General features: G+C 40.8%; 1 protein-coding gene across 1 annotated transcript in view; it reads left to right on the forward strand.

Moving 5' to 3' along the window:
• The window catches only part of Ap4e1 (adaptor related protein complex 4 subunit epsilon 1), a 61343-nt gene extending 45605 nt beyond the window's left edge, over positions 1–15738 (forward strand). Inside the window, exons 16-21 of the mRNA XM_006986466.4 lie at positions 679–802; positions 5101–5359; positions 6668–7177; positions 9584–9774; positions 10438–10595; positions 12897–15738. Of these exons, the coding sequence (XP_006986528.1) occupies positions 679–802; positions 5101–5359; positions 6668–7177; positions 9584–9774; positions 10438–10595; positions 12897–13057 (1403 nt within the window). The 3' untranslated portion in view covers positions 13058–15738. The remainder of the gene's footprint in view (positions 1–678; positions 803–5100; positions 5360–6667; positions 7178–9583; positions 9775–10437; positions 10596–12896) is intronic.
• The last annotated feature ends 1645 nt before the right edge of the window (positions 15739–17383 follow it).

Raw genomic sequence — 17383 nt, forward strand, 5'->3', positions numbered from 1 at the left:
ACCACCTCCTGGCTCTTCCTTCCTTCCTTCCTTCCTTCCTTCCTTCCTTCCTTCCTTCCTTCCTTCCTTCCTTCCTTCCTTCCTTCCTTCCTTCCTTCCTTCTTTCCTTCTCTCTCTCTCTCTCTCTCTTTCTCTATCTAATCAATCTATCTATCTATCTATCTATCTATCTATCTATCTATCTATCTATCTATCTATCTTTGTTTCTTTCTTTCTCTTTCTTTTTTCCAAGACAGGGTTTGTCTGTGTAGCTCTGGCTGTCCTAGAACTCACTCTGTAGACCAGGCTGGCCTCAAACTCAGAGATTCTCCTGCCTCTGCCTCCCGAGTGCTGGTGTTTAAGGTGTGCACCACCACTGCTCAGCTTATTTGCCTTTTCTAATTGAATTCATTTTGGTGTGCACCACCACTGCTCAGCTTATTTGCCTTTTCTAATTGAATTCTTTCTAACTTTCTAGAAGAGAGAAAACGATAAAAATGAAAGATAGTTTCTCTCTGATTACCCTAGCATATGCAGACTGGAATCAGTGGCAGCTGCTTCACTCTTACTGTACATGTCTGATTAGATTGTTGTTGGATTCCAGCCTTTTAATTATTTCAATAGTGAATGGAATCTCATAAATTTCACTGTTATGCTTTGTTTTAAATATGAACCTCTGTTCCTGTTTTTAAATTATAGTTCTCAATTTTGAACCCTATGGACTGTCATTTTCTTCATCTGGTTTCACTGGACGGCAGTCTCCTGCTGGCATTTCTCTGGGCTCAGATATCTCAGGAAACAGTGCTGAAACGGGACTGAAAGAGTAAGTTTCTTGGCAAAGCTGAGAATTTGGTGAGCTTGACTACCTGCAGCCTCCTGCCTGCTTTCTGCCTCTGCTTGTGTCCTTGGGATTATTATTTGCTCACTTTAGGATGACTTCTAAGAAGTTTTCATTTTCAAATAATGAAAAAGAAGAGACATGTTTATGACTGTGTTTAATATCTTTGTTCCTAATAATACCTTTGTTCCTGAGAGCTATATTCTACATGAGATTTTGTTTCACTTGCTTCTATTGATTGGTTTCAAGATTCTGATGCTATATATTAGACTTTAAGAGCTTATCTGCCATATCTCTGTGAGTTCGAGGCCAGCTGGGCTACAGAGTGAGTTCCAGGAAAGGCGCAAAGTTACACAGAGAAACCCTGTCTTGGAAAAAAAAACAACAAAAAAGCTTATCTACCTCCTTCCAAGACAGCATAAGCCATGTATAATATTGTCACATGAGGTCTGGGGAGATGGCCCAGAGTTTAGCGCCTGTGTTGCTCTTGCAGAGGACCAGATCCCAGCAGCCACATCAGACAGCTCACAGCTGCCGGGAGCTCTAGGGAACTCTTAGGCACCCATATGCATGTGCTCATACACATAGACACCCATACATATTAATTAAAAATAATAAACAGGTTTGCACATAGCGTATATTATGACCACATATTATAAAATTTGAGGAAGCACATTGGAACTTATACACCAGATAAGTATCAAGCATAGTCTTCATTCCTTATTACTTATGTCATGCTCTGGAAAATATTTTTTGTAATCACCTTATGAGAAGAGTGACAGATACAGAGACGAGGATGTCTAAGGAAGCTCTCTTCTTTGCTCAGAATACTTCCAGAGCTCTGGGGAGAGAACTTTGCACTTGCTCTGCAAGCAGGAGGGCCTGGGTTCACAGCCCAGCACCACACGGCAGATCACAGCTGTCCATAGCTCCAGTTCCAGGGTGTCTGACCCCCCCCCCACAGACATATGCAAGCTAAACACCAATGCACATAAAGTAAAAATAAATGATTGTATTTTTTTAAAAACTGATAGATGAAAACATTTGATTTGTCCTCTGGCCTTTACATGGCATGTGAATGAGAGCACACTCTAACACACTGATGTGCATGACCCCACCAAATGTTTTCAGGGATTCTTTGGCTACCTTGAAAATTGTTAACACCATTGCATATGTATTTGGGCCCAATTTCCTTTCTGTTAAACATACTCTAATGTTTGTGATATAACTAAATTATTTTCAGAAGCATATTGAAATTAATAAAGTGAGATAGTGTAATGAAGGACACAGTGCAGCCCAGCACACACTAATTGCTGCTGCCATGATTCTCATGCTAAATTTACCAAGTATAGCTAGTGTACTGATGCGATGCCAGGTAATGAAAATGCCTTTACCCTTGTCAATGAGCTTATTTAAGAGAAGTCAAGGGATGATGGGGTGCCGCTCACTGGCAGTGTGCTCACCTAGAATGCATGAGAGCATGATACAGATGTGGTGAACGAAGAATGGTGTGGTGGATTAAATGGCAGGAATTCTAATTCTGTTTTTATCTTTTCCCTCCCTGGTCTAACATCCTTAATTTCTTTCCTAAACATTTAATTTTGGCATCCAGGCGTGGTTGGTGGGTTGTTGATGGTAGAGGTAATGGCTGTTAAGTGTCTCAAGCAGAACAAAGCAACAAGTAGGGATGGAGGTCCTCCAGACCCAGGGAGAAAGTCTACAGAATAAACAGTGTTCAGGGTGTGAGAGGCTGATCTTGTGAGTTCTATGCCAAATGTCCATTTTATGTGCTTTATTACTTCAATAGAATATGAAGGGTGGATTGAAGTTTTCAAAGAAAATCGCAGTTCACACATTATTTCAGATTTGGGACTTGTGTGGTAACTGGTAAGGTGAATGTTGAAGATAAGATAATAACAATTAGAGAGACTAGTGAAAGTGAAGCACTTTAAATATACAATTCTGCACCCGCCTAGGGAAAGGCAAAAATGGCTGCTGCACTACTTTGGCCCGAGACAGTGGTTTTTAAAGTCCCAATGTTAAGCAACACTGGCTGCTCTTCCAGAGGTCCTGATCAATTCCCAGCACCCACATGGCGGCTCACAACCATCTGTGGGATCCAATGGCCTCTTCTGGTGTGCAGATATACATACAAACTAACATCAATATACATAAAATAAAATCTTTTTAAAAAGTTTTTAAAGAAAGTTCCGATTGAGAGAAATTCCTGTCTTCCCATAGGCTAGGACTTGCCCCTTCTCAAATTCCCCATCTCATTGGTTTAGGGCACAAAGCCTAATCTAATGAATAATTTGGAACCTGAGACTCCTTTCTCTGACTATGGACTCAGTCACCCAGCCTGGACCTTCCACCTCTAGAGTTCTGAGGCAAGCAGGCCCCAGAACTGCTTCCTCCTGCTGCTCTGGAACTAAGTGCTAAGCGTATCTTACACTGAAAATGGACGCAACGATTGATTTTTTTACAGTGAGTCGGTTTCAAGGTGAGACCGTTGTTCTCCTTCTACAGTCCTTGGTAAGCTGAGAATAAAGTCAAGCCCAATTTAGAATTCCTTTTTTCTTCTGATTTTTCAAAACAGGGTTTCTCTGTGTAACAGTCCTAGCTGTCCTGGAACTCACTTTGTAAACCAGGCTGGCCTCAAACTCACTGAGATCTGCCTGCCTCTGCCTCCCGAGTGCTGGGGTTAAAGTTGTGTGCCACCAATGCCTGGCCTGATATATAGGTTTTTAATAAGAGTGATAGAGGTGATCTTGGACTATTTCAGTCAGTACTGATGACTATATTAGTCACTATGAACTCGTGGACTCATAGCTATAACTTTGGTGACATTATGTGATTCCATATTCTGTTTAAATTTTTAAAAATTTTATGTGTATGGATGATTTTTCTGAGTGTATGTTTATGTATTGTGCCTACGCCTGGTGATGCCAGATGCCAGAAGAGGGTATTGGAACTAGAGTTACAGATGGTCGAGAGCCACCATGTGGGTGCCGGGGATTGAACCTGGGTCCTCTGGAAGATCAGCCAGTGCTCTTAACCACTAAGCTACCTATCTAGCCCCTGAATTCACTTGCATAATTTGATTCTAGATTTTTTTTTTATTTTATTTATTTTGCCTATATGTCTCATCTTAGGATCTTTGGGCTGAGCATCTGCCTTCTAACCAGTACTTTAAAAAACTCAGCTACTAAAAAGTTTCTGGGGGTGGGTGAGGTGGCCCAGTGGGTTAAGGCACTTGTTACCATGCCTGATGACCTGAGTCCGATCCCCTTGACCCATATACACAAAATATGTAAGTCATGTAATTAAAAATTCTGGGCCATTCAGTTGTCTTTGCGGGTAAAAGTACCTGTATTCAAACCCAACAGCCCAAGTTCAATCTCGAGGCCCCATGTGGTATAAGGAGAGAACTGACTCCTGCAAGTTATCCTCTGGCCTCTACACATGGGCTGTGGCATCTAAATAAAACATACATACATACATACATACATACATACATAAATGTAATAAAAAATACAAAGAAGAGTTTCTAAGCCTCTTTTCCAAGCTAATCTTTATATCATTTTCATAAAGATCGAACATGTAGTGGTTTTTGTTTTGGTTTTTCGAGACAGGGTTTCTCTGTGTAGTTTTGGTGCCTGTCCTGGATCTCACTCCATAGACCAGGCTGGCCTCAAACTCACAGAGATCTGCCTGGTTCTGCCTCCCAAGCGCTGGGATTAAAGGTGTGTGCCACCACTGCCCAGCTCAAACATGTAGCTAATGCTCACATTAATAAAACATTTTGTATTAACAAGTTTATATATTGGTGCATATGTGAATGTTTTGCTTTCAGTGGATTTTAAGATGAATTTGTGCTTATGAATTATTATTTTATGATTGAGGTTGGATCTCATGTGACTGAGATCTTATATCTTGGGCCATCAGAGTTAAAGGTCAAGGTGTCTTAGAACAGCACGTAGAGGAACAGGTCCACAGCCCTTCTCTTCTTCTGTAACTCACTCAAGTAATTAAGTGGAAATTAAATGGTCTGAGATTTCTAACCAGATCTAGAGTTCTGGCACTTTAAATTATTTTGATAGAGGGAAGGAGGAAGTTGGCTCTAATAAAAATCCATTTAAAACCTAGGTTTCCTCTGGCCTAGAAAATTAAATGAAAGTTGTTTTTTAAAAGGCCATAGCAAAATGTGTTTTGGAAAAAAAATGCATCAAGGATCTACCTAGCCAGCAATCATTTAAATTGACTTTCTTCCTTAAACTCCTTAGGACAAGTAGCCTGAAGCTGGAAGGCGTAAAGAAACTATGGGGCAAAGAGGGCTATCTCCCCAAAAAGGAGAGCGGAACCGGGGATAAGACCGAAGTGCCGCATGTTCCTGGAGAGGGCGCCACCACAGAAAATGTAGACCAAGCCACAGCCAGGAAGGACCAAGCTCAAGGCCTTGTCCAGTCTACAGAGGAGAAAGAAAGGCAGCTGTTGGCCTCCTCATTGTTTGTTGGGCTTGGACCAGAAAATACAATCAACTTGGTAAGTTATCTGCTACGTTCCTGTGAGAATCTCTGCTCTCTGCTGGAAGCAAGAACTGGATTTCATCTACACATGGTGGGAATGCCTCCTATAGCTCTCTTAGTCATCGTCTTCCAGCTCTAGGGCTGTGAGTGACAGAGTTTTTTGTTCTTGTTTTTCAAGACAGGGTTTCTCTGTGTAGCTTTGGAGCCTGTCCTGAAACTTGATCTGTAGACCAGGCTGGCCTCAAACTCACAGAGATTCACCTGCCTCTACCTCCAGAGTGCTGGGATTAAAGGGGTGTGCCACCACCACCTGTCAAGTGACATAGTTTCTTCTTTTTTCTTTTCTTTCTTTCTTTCTTTCTTTTCTTTTTTTTTTTTTTTTTTGACACAGTTTTTATACCACTGAAGTGAGAACATCTATTCGCCTAAAACAAGTTATTCTCTGAGTCTAGTCTGCTAACACAGGACCAGGGTCCATACAAACTAACAAGAATGACAAGGGTGGATGAGAGAATTCTCTGAGGGCAAGGGACTTGATTGAAGATTGTCAGTAATAGTGGTCTGTCTGTGGGCTCTGCTGACGTAGATCTGGTCAGACTGTTCTTCAGTTAGATTAGTAGCGGCAAATTTGGTAACCATCACTAGTTACGGGATGTTTTTCCTGGTCAGCCTCTGACATTTGTTTTTTGAGGTCAAACCAATTTTTCTTCTCTGCTTACTAACAGGCCATGAAATCACAATTATTATAGACTATTAAAACACACCTTAGGTCCTCTTTGTGGTCAGGGGTAACTTAGGATTCTGTAAGACAGCTCTGGAAACAAAACCATAGCTAGGCTGTCCGATTATGTAATGTAGTAAAGGATACCAAACAACAGTTTGTAAAACTGTTACAACCAAGTGTTGACCTTATTGTATTTACTTTTCTAAGTCTATGGTTTTTAAAAGTGGTGTTTTGTGTGTTTGTTTTTGTTTTTGTTTTTTCAAGACAGGGTTTCTCTGTGTAGCCCTGGCTAGACTGGAACTCACTCACTCTGTAGACCAGGCCGGCCTTGATCACAGAGATTGACTGCCTTTGCCCCCTGTGTGCTGGGAATAAAGGTGTGTGCCACCATGCCAGGCAATTTGTTTTTTAAGTCAGAAGTAAAATTTAGCTGATAGCTTTAAGAATTTTAGGGTTTTACATTTTATTCATCTGAGTTTTGCCAAGCTTTGCTTTACAGATTCTGAGTGTTAATATATTGTTCATTTGAAATTATAGAAGATATTTAAAGCTCATGACTAGTAAAATAGTGTTTTATATTATTATATTTTATTTTTGCAGTTGGGAAAAGCAGATGTCGTGTCTCACAAGTTCAGGAGGAAATCAAAATTCAAAGTAGCCCAAAATGACAAGACACCCAGTGCTCATAACCCTACCTCCTCCACCTTTAGCTCTGTATCAGACATGGCCCACGGGGATGACGACTGTCTGAACACTTTGGATAGAGGAGACACTGAACTCAGTCCAGAGCTGCCCTCAGCTGGCCAGCTCTCGAGTGTCAGCTTGCCTGCTCCTTCTTTGTTTGCTGACGACAACATGGAAATTTTCCACCCCTCTTCGTCCTCTTCAGCTCCAGCTGTCAAGGAAATCCATTTAGCTTCTTTGTTGGAAGAAACTCCTGAGTGTGGGCATTCAAGTCTCGTGGAAATCTGTAGTAACGACACAGTGTCTGTGTCTTCTTACAAAATCTGGAAGGATGATTGTTTATTGATGATCTGGTCACTCACTAGTAAGACTGATTCAGAATTGACAAATGCTAAGTTAGAAATTTTTCCTATGGAAAACTTCAAGGTAAGACAACGATAATTTATCTTTTCTGCCTTAATAAAGCTTACTCAGTGTTTCTGCCTTTGCCTCCAATACCTTATGAATTTGTTCCATATCCTCCTTTCTTCCTTAAAACAGGACTCAGGCCAGGCGGTGGTGGCACACTCCTTTAATTCCAGCACTCAGGAGGCAGAGCCAGGTAGATCTCTGTGAGTTCGAGGCCAGCCTGGTCTACAGAGTGAGTTCCAGGATAGACTCCAAAAGCTACACAGAGGAAACCCTGTCTCGAAACACCAAAAAAAAAAAAAAAAAAAAAACACCAGGATTCAGGATACATTACTCTAAGGAAACCTAATAATAATGTATTTGAGAAGGCCGTAGATATTATATAAAGTGAGTTTCTGTGGAGCATAATGAAGAAGGTAGTTGGTGCACACCTTTAAACCCAGCACTCAGAAACAGAGGCAGGAGAATCTCTGTGAGTTCTAGGACAGCCAGAGCTACAAAGTGAGCCCTTGTCTCAAAACCCCGAGACCAACCAAAGAACACAGCTTCTCACACTGCTTTGGTATTGATCTCGCTCCTGTGCCGTACCTGCCATGTTACATGGTCAGGTTCCTTTGGTGCTTTGACCTGTTGGAAGCAAGGGTCTCAACATCGTGTTCCTGTAAAGAATTCACTGGTTGATAGCTGCAGCATGCTGATAGCATTCAGTGCATATCCTGGGTTCCGTATTTCTTGGTATTTCTATGATCTCTCTTCATGCATTCTCTAAGTGCTGTCTTTACTCTTGTCGTATTCACTGAAATTAACACTTCAGATTATTCAACAGAGTCAAATAGAGCACTAAGAAAAAAGAATATGAGGGGGTAAACATATATTGATTTCTTTCTCTTTTTTTGGTTTTTCGAGACAGGGTTTCTCTGTGTAGTTTTGCTGCCTGTCCTGGAACTCACTCTGTAGACCAGGCTGGCCTCGAACTCACAGAGATCCACCTGGCTCTGCCTCCTGAGTGCTCAGATCAAAGGCGTGCATCACCACCACCTGGCCTCTCTGATTTCTTATTTTATACTCAGTACTCGGGCATCATTCTCTTCCACAACTCCAAAAGAGTGCTATACGGTGACTTCTGAAAGTTTGTTGACTGCATTTTTTTTTCTTTTCTTTTTTTTTTTTATTTTACAATACTATTCAGTTCTACATAACAGCCACAGATTCCCTTGTTCTCCCCCTTCCTGCCTCCCCTCCCCTTCCCCCCAGCCCACCCCCAATTCCCACCACCTCCAGATCAAGGCCACCCCCGAGGACTGAGATCGACCTGATAGACTCAGTGTTGACTGCATTTTTATAAGTGTTCTTGCCACAGTTGTGACATTTGACAGACAGGTGTCAGAAAGCTAGCCACATTTTTGGTTGTTTGGTTGTTTGTTTGTTTGTTTGTTTGTTTGTTTTTCGAGACAGTGTTTCTCTGTGTGGCTTTTGGAGCCTATCATGGAACTCGCTCTGTAGACCAGGCTGGCCTCGAACTCACAGAGGTCTGCCTGTTTCTGCCTCCCAAGTGCTGGAATTAAAGGTGTGCGCCACCGCCACACCACCACCACCCAGCAAGCTAGCCATTTTTTTCTGGGAGCTACAGTATACTGAATGAGATATTGTATGGGCCATTGACCAGGGCAGGAATTCTTGAATACATACATGTAGCAGGTTTACTTGCAGAACTTTAAAAAAACAAACAAAATCTGTCTGAATTGTACCAGAAGTAGATTAGAGAGAGAAGGGAAGGCAGCTGTATGATTGTTATAAATCAGGTGGTAGCCGGGCGGTGGTGGTGCATACCTTTAATCCCAACCCTTGGAAGGCAGAGACAGGCAGATCTCTGTGAGTTCCAGGCCAGCCTGGTCGAATTCCAGTGGGGGCTACATTGAGAAACCCTGTCTCAAAAAACAAAACAAAGAAACAAGAAGAGGAGGAAGAGAAGAAGAATCTGGTGTTAGGAGCCATGGAAGAGTGATTGCCTAGCACATAGACCCTGGGTTCAGTTCCCCAGCACTGTTCATGAAAGAGTTCTGGTGCCAGATTAGAATTTAATAATCTTTAAAATATATAAACTACCTTTAGCTAGAATACTAATCTGTTACATAATTTTGACCTGTACAGTATTACTTATCTGTTTTAGTGATTTTTTTTTTTTTTTTTGGTTTTGGTTTTGGTTTTTGAAGATTGAGTTTCTTCTGTGTAGCCTTGGCTGTCCCGGAATTCACTCTGTAGACCAGACATTCACTAAACATGAATTTTTGTTAGTTTTCATAATGTAATTTATCAATTTCCCACATTCGTGTGCTTTAGTCCTTAGCGCTTAAATAGAAGTTTGTTATCCATATAACAGTACATTGACGCTTACTTCAGGATTTTTATTACTTTCATTTACAGATCATTGAGCAGCCTGAATGCTGTTTGCCTGGGGTGGAACCAGAAGGCACCAAATCCTTTCAGTATGGTGTACAGATGGAAAGCCCGGCTGTAGAGGGCACTCTCTCTGGTTCTATAAATTATCAGATGATGGATACACATTCTGTTCAGTTGGAGTTTTCCATGAACTTATCATTATTAGATTTTATTAGGTAAATATTTTCTGGCATGTTATTTCTGGCAGAAAATAAATTATTCTGTATCTTTAAATGTAGGACTTTTTAACTATACAATCAATGTGTACTTACCACGGAAATTCAAATGTTATAAAAATATAAATAGAATATAAAAGTTGTTTATAATTCACCCCCTAGATGTTCCTGGCATTCATATAACATAATTATTTCAGTGTGTGTGTGTGTGTGTGTGTGTGTGTGTGTGTGTGTGTGTGTGTTTTGATAGTCTTAATACTTAGGCTAATTTATTTAAAGTTCTTTATATTGATTCTCTTGTGTATCACTTTGACAGAAATTTCATTATTCCCCAAATCCAAAGTACATGTGATAGAGTAGTTAATACTGAGAATTTCTGAAGTTATTTGGTAAAATCCTGTTGGAGGGATTAATATCTAAAAAGAGACAAAATTGAATGAATTATTGAAAGGAAAAGTTCAGTTTACTATCTTCTGCTGCAGTAACTTTATCAGGTGGGAAGGTAACACTCAGCATTCTAATCGTACCTGGTTTAAAAGCATAAATGTCTTGGGACCCAGATTTATAACGAATATATTTCATTTCTGTGAGTCATGTGGAATGTGTTTGTTCAGCATCGTTATATTCTTAACAACATAAACTAATTTGTAAAATTATTTTCAGACCATTAAAGATCTCAACTGAAGACTTTGGCAAACTCTGGTTGTCCTTTGCAAATGACGTGAAGCAAACTATAAAAATAGCAGAGTCGCAAGTTGCTCTGGCTTCTGTCCTAACAGAACTGCAGCAGAAACTGAGGCTTCATGTGATTGACGTCATAGGTGTGTAGAATTAGGAAAAGGCCGCCCCATGTGAATATGGGTTTTCTTCTGGTGACATCCTTCTTCTATGCTTCTTATCACATGTTACCTTTAAGATAAGTATGTTTTCCAGACTGTATTAAAGAATTAATTAAAGATTGAACAATGCATAGTGTATAATTAACTATTATTTAGCTTTTGTTTTTCTTTTTGACACTTTAAACATTTCTCCATTTGCATGGAGTAGGCCTCAGATCAAACTAGAAAGTGGTTGGTGACTCTCAAAATAGTCCTGTTTCTGTTGCATTAGAAGACACATCTAGCCTCGCAGGTCAATATTGTAGGATTCGGTGTCCACGCTGGTTAAGGCCATTGATGCCTTTGCTCCCCCAGCATCCTGCGTGGAGTCCGTCTTCCTGCACATTGATTGCTAGCCACCAAGGAGCGAGCTTCAGACCAGTTTCAGCTTTATCAGTTTGAGGCACTCAGAGGGTGTGGTATCTCCAAATAGTCTTACTGCCTAGCTGTAGTGAGTTATCAAAAGCAATGTTATCAACCTCCATTGCTTTGGGAGCCTCTGGGGCCTCCTAGTCAGCAGTTGCTGTACTAATTCTACACCTGGCATTTGGGTTTAGAACCACATGGCATCTAGGAACAGAATTCTCTATCTTTGCAGGGTACCTGTGTTCCAGGTTTTAAAGAAAATTACCATGCTGGGCGTGGTGGTGCACTACTTTAATCCCAGCACCTATGTGTTGGGGGTTGGTGTGTGTGGCAGGGCAGGTGGATCTCTGAGTTCGAGACCAGCCTGGTCTACAGAGCTAGTTCCAGGATGGTCAGGGTGGTCACAGGAAGAAACTCTGTTTTTAAAAAAAGGAAAGAAAGAAAAAGAAAATTAATTGTATCTTTTAGTTTGCTTGTAAAGCAGTAGGTTTCTGTGTTGTTTTTTTTTTTTTTTTCTTGTAACATTAATTTTGTTTAGCCTTAGCCATTCTGGCTGGGGTAAGATTAAATCTGAAAGTAGTTTTAATTGATGACTAAGGATATCGAGCATTAAAATTTGTATTTCTCAGCCATGTGCATTTTTTATAAGGACTCTGTTTAGTTCTGTGTTCCAATTTTTAATTGGTTTATTTATTTTCTTGGTCTCTTTTTTTTAGTTCTTTGTGTATTCTAGAAAGCAACAATCTCCAGATAAGTTGTTTGTTTTTTTTTTTAACCTAGTCTATAGGTTGCCTCTTCACTCGATTGATGGTGTTCTTTGCTGTACAGAAGCTTTTTACTTTTGGCCAATTTTTGTTCTTAATGCCTGTGCTGCAGAGGCCCTGCTCAGGAAGTCCTTTTCTGACTTACGTGTTCAGGTGGATTTCCTGCTTTCTTCTCTGTCACGTTAAGGCTATCAGGCCTTATGTTGAAATCCTTGATGCATTTAGAGTTGAGTTTTGTGCGGGTTTGTAGTGAGGATCTGGTTTCGTGCTTCTGCTTGTAGCTGTCAGACCAGCGCCACCTGTTAAACATACTGTATTTTCTCCAAGATGTCTTGTTGGCTTCTTTGTCAAATATTAGGGGAGTAGGAACATGGCTTATTTCTGGGTCCTCAGTCCTATTGTTTTGATGTGTCTGTTTTTATGGTACCGCTGTGCTGTTGGTGAGAGTAGAATATTGAAGTCACTGTGTCGGGTTTAATCTGTGGTTACAGATTTAGTAGTTGTTCTTTTGTCAAATGGGATGCACCTGTGTTTGGTGAATATATGTTTAGACTCGTGCTGGCTGCTTGCTGGGTTGTTCCTTTAATAGGTATAAAGTGACCCTATCGTTTCTGACTAGTTATTGTGTTATTGGTATATGTTCAACTGTATACAGTATCGTATGCTACTATTTGACATTATTATTATGTATCTTATTATAGTATGCTGTTAGCCTGTTACCAAGCACTTGGGGCTTCCACTTTTTGTCTGATATTGACAGTGCTGCTGTGGACATGAATGTCGATATTCTTACTCTCAGTTCTTCTGATCATATACTCAAAGTGGAATTACTGAATCATGTTGGTTTGTTTTTTTATATATAAATCACTAGATCATTTATATAGCAAACGTATCTTTTTTACATTAGTAAGCAAGAGTTCATATCTGTCCACATCTTCAGCAGTACTGCTTTTTAAAATATATATAAAATGCTGTCTCTTAAGTTTGATTGGCATTTCTCTGGTGATTGATGACAAACATCTTGTCATGTGCTTTCGGCCCATTTGTAGATATTCTTGAGGATGTCTGTTGAAGTCTGGTTTATTAAGTACCTTTCCCTTCTGTTCTGTTGCAGGCAATGAAGGGCTGTTGGCATGTAAGCTGCTGCCGTCCACCCCCTGTGTCCTGCACTGCCGAGCGCATGGTGATGCAGTCGCCCTGTGGTTCCGCTCCTCCTGCTCTGTGCTTTCGGACTATTTATCCTGTCACTGTCAAAAGCTGATGGAGACATCCTAGCAAAGCTCTGTTCAATCTTACTTTTTCACATAAGTGGTTTACATTTATAAACTTACCAAAGTAAAAAGAACTCATGGTACTTCTGATGGAAATGGGGATTATTGTAAATTTTGGTTTACATTTTTTTCTTCTTAATTTCTGATAAGAATGATCCCCAAGAAACTGTGTCACTAATTTTTTTTACTCAGGATTGTACAGTGTGTTTGGGTCCCCCCAAATGACCTGAGCTAATGTTATAAAATGCTAATGATTTATATATCACTTAATGTGGAGGAACTGAAGATATTTATTTTGTTATAAATGTTTTATAGCAGGTTTATTCTAGCATTAACTGATTTCTGATAAAGCCGGGACTCAGTTCTCTGCATTGATGCAGGGAACACGCGAGATTGGCTTTGGAATGCGGTGTTGGTTGTGGGGAGCTTCGTTCTCTCAGTTATGTTTTTGCTTAGGTCAGCGTTACTCAGATGGCCTAGCCTGTACTAACGGTTGTAGGAGATCCATGAGCATGCTGGGTATTGGGCAGATGCAATCTGCGCCTTTTTACTTTTTAACTTGTTATACTTAATTTTAAGTAATTTGGCCGTAAAGTATGTCTGTTTGCTATTAGGTCCTTTTGGCAATTAAATTTTGTGACCATAGTATAAATGGCCAATTGACTTTTCCTGGCTCTTAAAACTACTAGTATTCAGTGGTTGTAGCTGCAGTAGTAACCATGTAAATATATCGTTTTCATGTTATATTTGTGCATATACGGCCTCTTTGTTAGTAAAAGATGTTGTGCCTAGTATGTATGATGGGCCAAAATCTTGAGATTGTATATTAACTGAAATAGTATTTTATAAAAACTTATGGTGCTGTGGGAAATATTTATTGTACCCTTTCTGGTACTTCACCATTGAAACTATTCAGGTAATACAACCTTTAAGTCATTATATTAACTAGCTCATAGGACTGGTTATCACCTAGAACAGGCACTCTGGTTTTAGGTTGTCTCAATACTTGCCGATAAAGATGCTAAGAGGATTCTACAGAGCTAGGAGATCTCAGTCATCTGTAGTTAGAGCAAAACAAATGTAGTATTTTTTTTAAATTAATTTTTAGGTTATTCATTTTAAAATGTAATATTTTGTTAATTTCTCTTTTAAAAACATGCAGTTGGCTGGGCAGTGGTGGTACATACCTTTAATCTCAGCACTCGGGAGGCAGAAGAAGTAGGAGGTCTATGTTCAAGGACAGCCTGGTCTACAGAGCAAGTTCCAGGACAGCCAAAGCTACACAGAGAAACCCTGTCTCGAACCGCTCCCCCCCAAAAAACACAATCAATCAATCAGTCAATCCAAGATGCGCAGTTAAACCTTGCTAAAAGAGCAGGTGACTAGTATTTCCTGCATATTGGATTTCTCCCTTTGAGTGGAAAGCCTGAGACGTTATCAGACTCTGCACTTTGATGGTGAAGGGATCGGAAGCAGCCGGCTTCACTAACTTCCCCTTTATTGTTGCCTTTCAGCAGCCATGCCTGCTCCTTGGCCTCACTCTCACCTGGACAGAGCAGGGCAGCGTTTGGTCTAGCAGATTCTCCTTGTTGGTGTAGTCTTCATGTGGCCACCGAGGTTGGGTCGGGTGTGGGGCGGTGGGAGTAAGAGAGCTAAAATTCCAGGGACAGCTGTCGGAAGAGATCGTAGTTTCTTTTGTTTCTGCTGCTTTGTGACCAGGTATGTTCAGAGAGCAGCAGTGATTGTCACGAGATATGCTTGGCCCCAGAGCTGTCGTCTAATAGTGCATGTGTAATGGAAGGTTTGAGGTTCAGGTGTAATGTAGATCTGCCAAAGGGAACATAGCGTCACTTTTGAACTCACTACATATGATGTAAGGTAACAGGGTTTCTGCTGAAATGTTTAATGTGATGTTTACAACGGTTTTGATTTGAAAACTAATAATAGAAGAGTATATATTTAAAAACTTTGGACCAGTATCTAAACTCATTGAATTATGTTCTGAATCAGGCGTCATCAGCCTTTTTGCATTGTAGAGATATGATCATAAGGTAGGGAGAATTTTAGATCTAGTCTCTTTACTTTATACTCACAATTCAGCCAACGCGGGTAACACTTGGGAGAAGGAGGACTAGCGCTTTGTGCTAGGATGGGGTGGCAGCAGGTACGAGGCTGGAGACAAATGCAGGAAAACAGGAAGAGCATTGGGAGCAGCTGGAAGGAAGTGGCCAGGCCCCCCAAGAAGCATCCCCAGATCAGCAGAAAGGTTCCTGGGGTGTGAGAGGACCCTGTGTTAGTCCTGCTGGAGAAACTGTGGGAGAAGCTGAGCAGTTAGAGCGCTCGTGTGCCAAGCTTGCCAAGCACAGCATAAGCTCTGCAGGTGAGTGTTAGCATTCTTCCAAAATCTCTTCCAGATTGTGTGAAAGTGCAGTATGTTCATTTCATCCTACTGTTCTTCCATCTTATTTTCTGCGGATAAACATGGTCTTTGTCGCATGGTAACCCACTAGACGTGCACTGAATCTCTTCATGTGTCTTTAAGCTGTTTTCCTCGTCAGGATTTTAGGAGAGAACATTGCAAGTGAATAAAAACTTAATATGCATTTTTTTAACTTTGTTTTGGCATTGAACTCTGTAATTTTAAAAACTTCAATTGAATGTATAATAAAAATGTATCTATGCTTTTTTGGGTCTATTTCTTCTTTATAATTTAAGTATATGAAAATTATTTAATCAATATATCTATATATTCCTAAATATATAAAAACAACTTTCGTAGTCTGTATAATGTTACTTGTATGTATGTTTTTGCATGTGTGTTCTATGTACATGTTTGTGTGGCTTTGGGTGTATAATCATATAAGTGTTCATGTTTCAGAGGCCAGAGGTCAAATCAGGTTTCTTCCTATCTTATTAGTTTTTAACCTTTTTAAGAATATGACTTAGCTGGGCAGTGTTGGCGTGTAGGCAGACTTTTCTGTCCCACCAGCCAACTCCCAAATAACCACATAGAGACTTATTATTAATTGTGAATGCTCTGCCAATAGCTTGAGCTTGTTACTAATTAGCTCTTCCATCTTAAATTAACCCGTATTTCTTTTCTACACAGTGGTGCCTTTCTTCAGTATGGCTTGTTCATCTTACTTCTCCCACATATCCTGGCAACTCTGCCCTTCTTCATCCATGAACTTTTTCCCCCGTTCACAAGGCCCGTTTAACCTCCTCTTGCCTAGCTGTTGGCCATCAGCTCTTTATTAAACCAATGAGAGCAATACACCTTCACAGTGTGCAAAAAGACGGATCCATAACAGTGGTGCAGGCCTTTAATCCCAGCACTCGGGAGACAGAGGCAAGTGGGTCTGTGAGTTCGAGGCCTGCCTGGTCTACTGAGTGAGTTCCAGGACAGTCGGGGATACACAGAAAAAACTGTCTCAAAAAAAAAGAATATGATTTATTCACACATATGTGCTTGGTGCCAGCAGAGGTCAGATGAGGCGCTGGTTCCCTGCAGCTGGAGTTAAAAAGTAGATAGTAGTGAGCTGCCCTGTGAGTGCTGGGAATCGAACCCAGGTCCTCTGTAGGAGCAACAAGAGCTCTTAATGGCTGAGCCATCGCTCTAGCCCCTCCATCTTGTTTTTTGGGACAAAATGGTCTCTCTCTGAACCTGGAGCTCACTGACAGGCTGCCTGGCCGGCCCATGGGAATCTACCCATCTCTCCTTCCTTGGTCCTAGCCTTAATTTTGAGACAGGGTTTTATGCAGCATGGACTGGCCTTGATCTCCTTTGCCTCCCAAGTGCCGGGATTAGTCTATACCACCATGTCCAGCAATTATCTTTTAATTAATTTTTTCTATGCTTATTTCCATTTTATGTGTATTGTTTTGCCCGCATATATGTGAATGGGTGGGTGGGTGTTGGCTCCCCTGGAACCGGAGTTAAAGGCAGGTGTGAGCTGCTATGTCGTTGCTGAACCGGGGTCCTCTGGAAGAGCAGCCAGTGCTCTTAACTGCTGAGCCATCTCTCCAGCCCAGTTATTTTTAAGGTCACTCTGGCTGCCGTATAGGTGAAAGACTGCAGGGAGATCAGGGAGAGGACAATTTTAACTTCTCAGGAGGCAGATGATGGAAATGAGGTAAGAAGTGGTCAGACTCCAAGTTACACTTGTAATTGTACTGGGTGCCCTATCTGGAGTGAAGACTTTTTATCTCTTCTCGGGAAACAAACAAACAAACACCACCTGGAAATAAAGGCTTGATTTCTTTTTGCAACCAAGAAAACATTATTAGCTTCATCATAGGGTAAAGAAGGGGGAAATGATGGTCAACCTGA

The sequence above is a fragment of the Peromyscus maniculatus genome, chromosome 4 (assembly GCF_049852395.1).
Source record: "Peromyscus maniculatus bairdii isolate BWxNUB_F1_BW_parent chromosome 4, HU_Pman_BW_mat_3.1, whole genome shotgun sequence".
Taxonomy (NCBI): domain Eukaryota; kingdom Metazoa; phylum Chordata; class Mammalia; order Rodentia; family Cricetidae; genus Peromyscus; species Peromyscus maniculatus.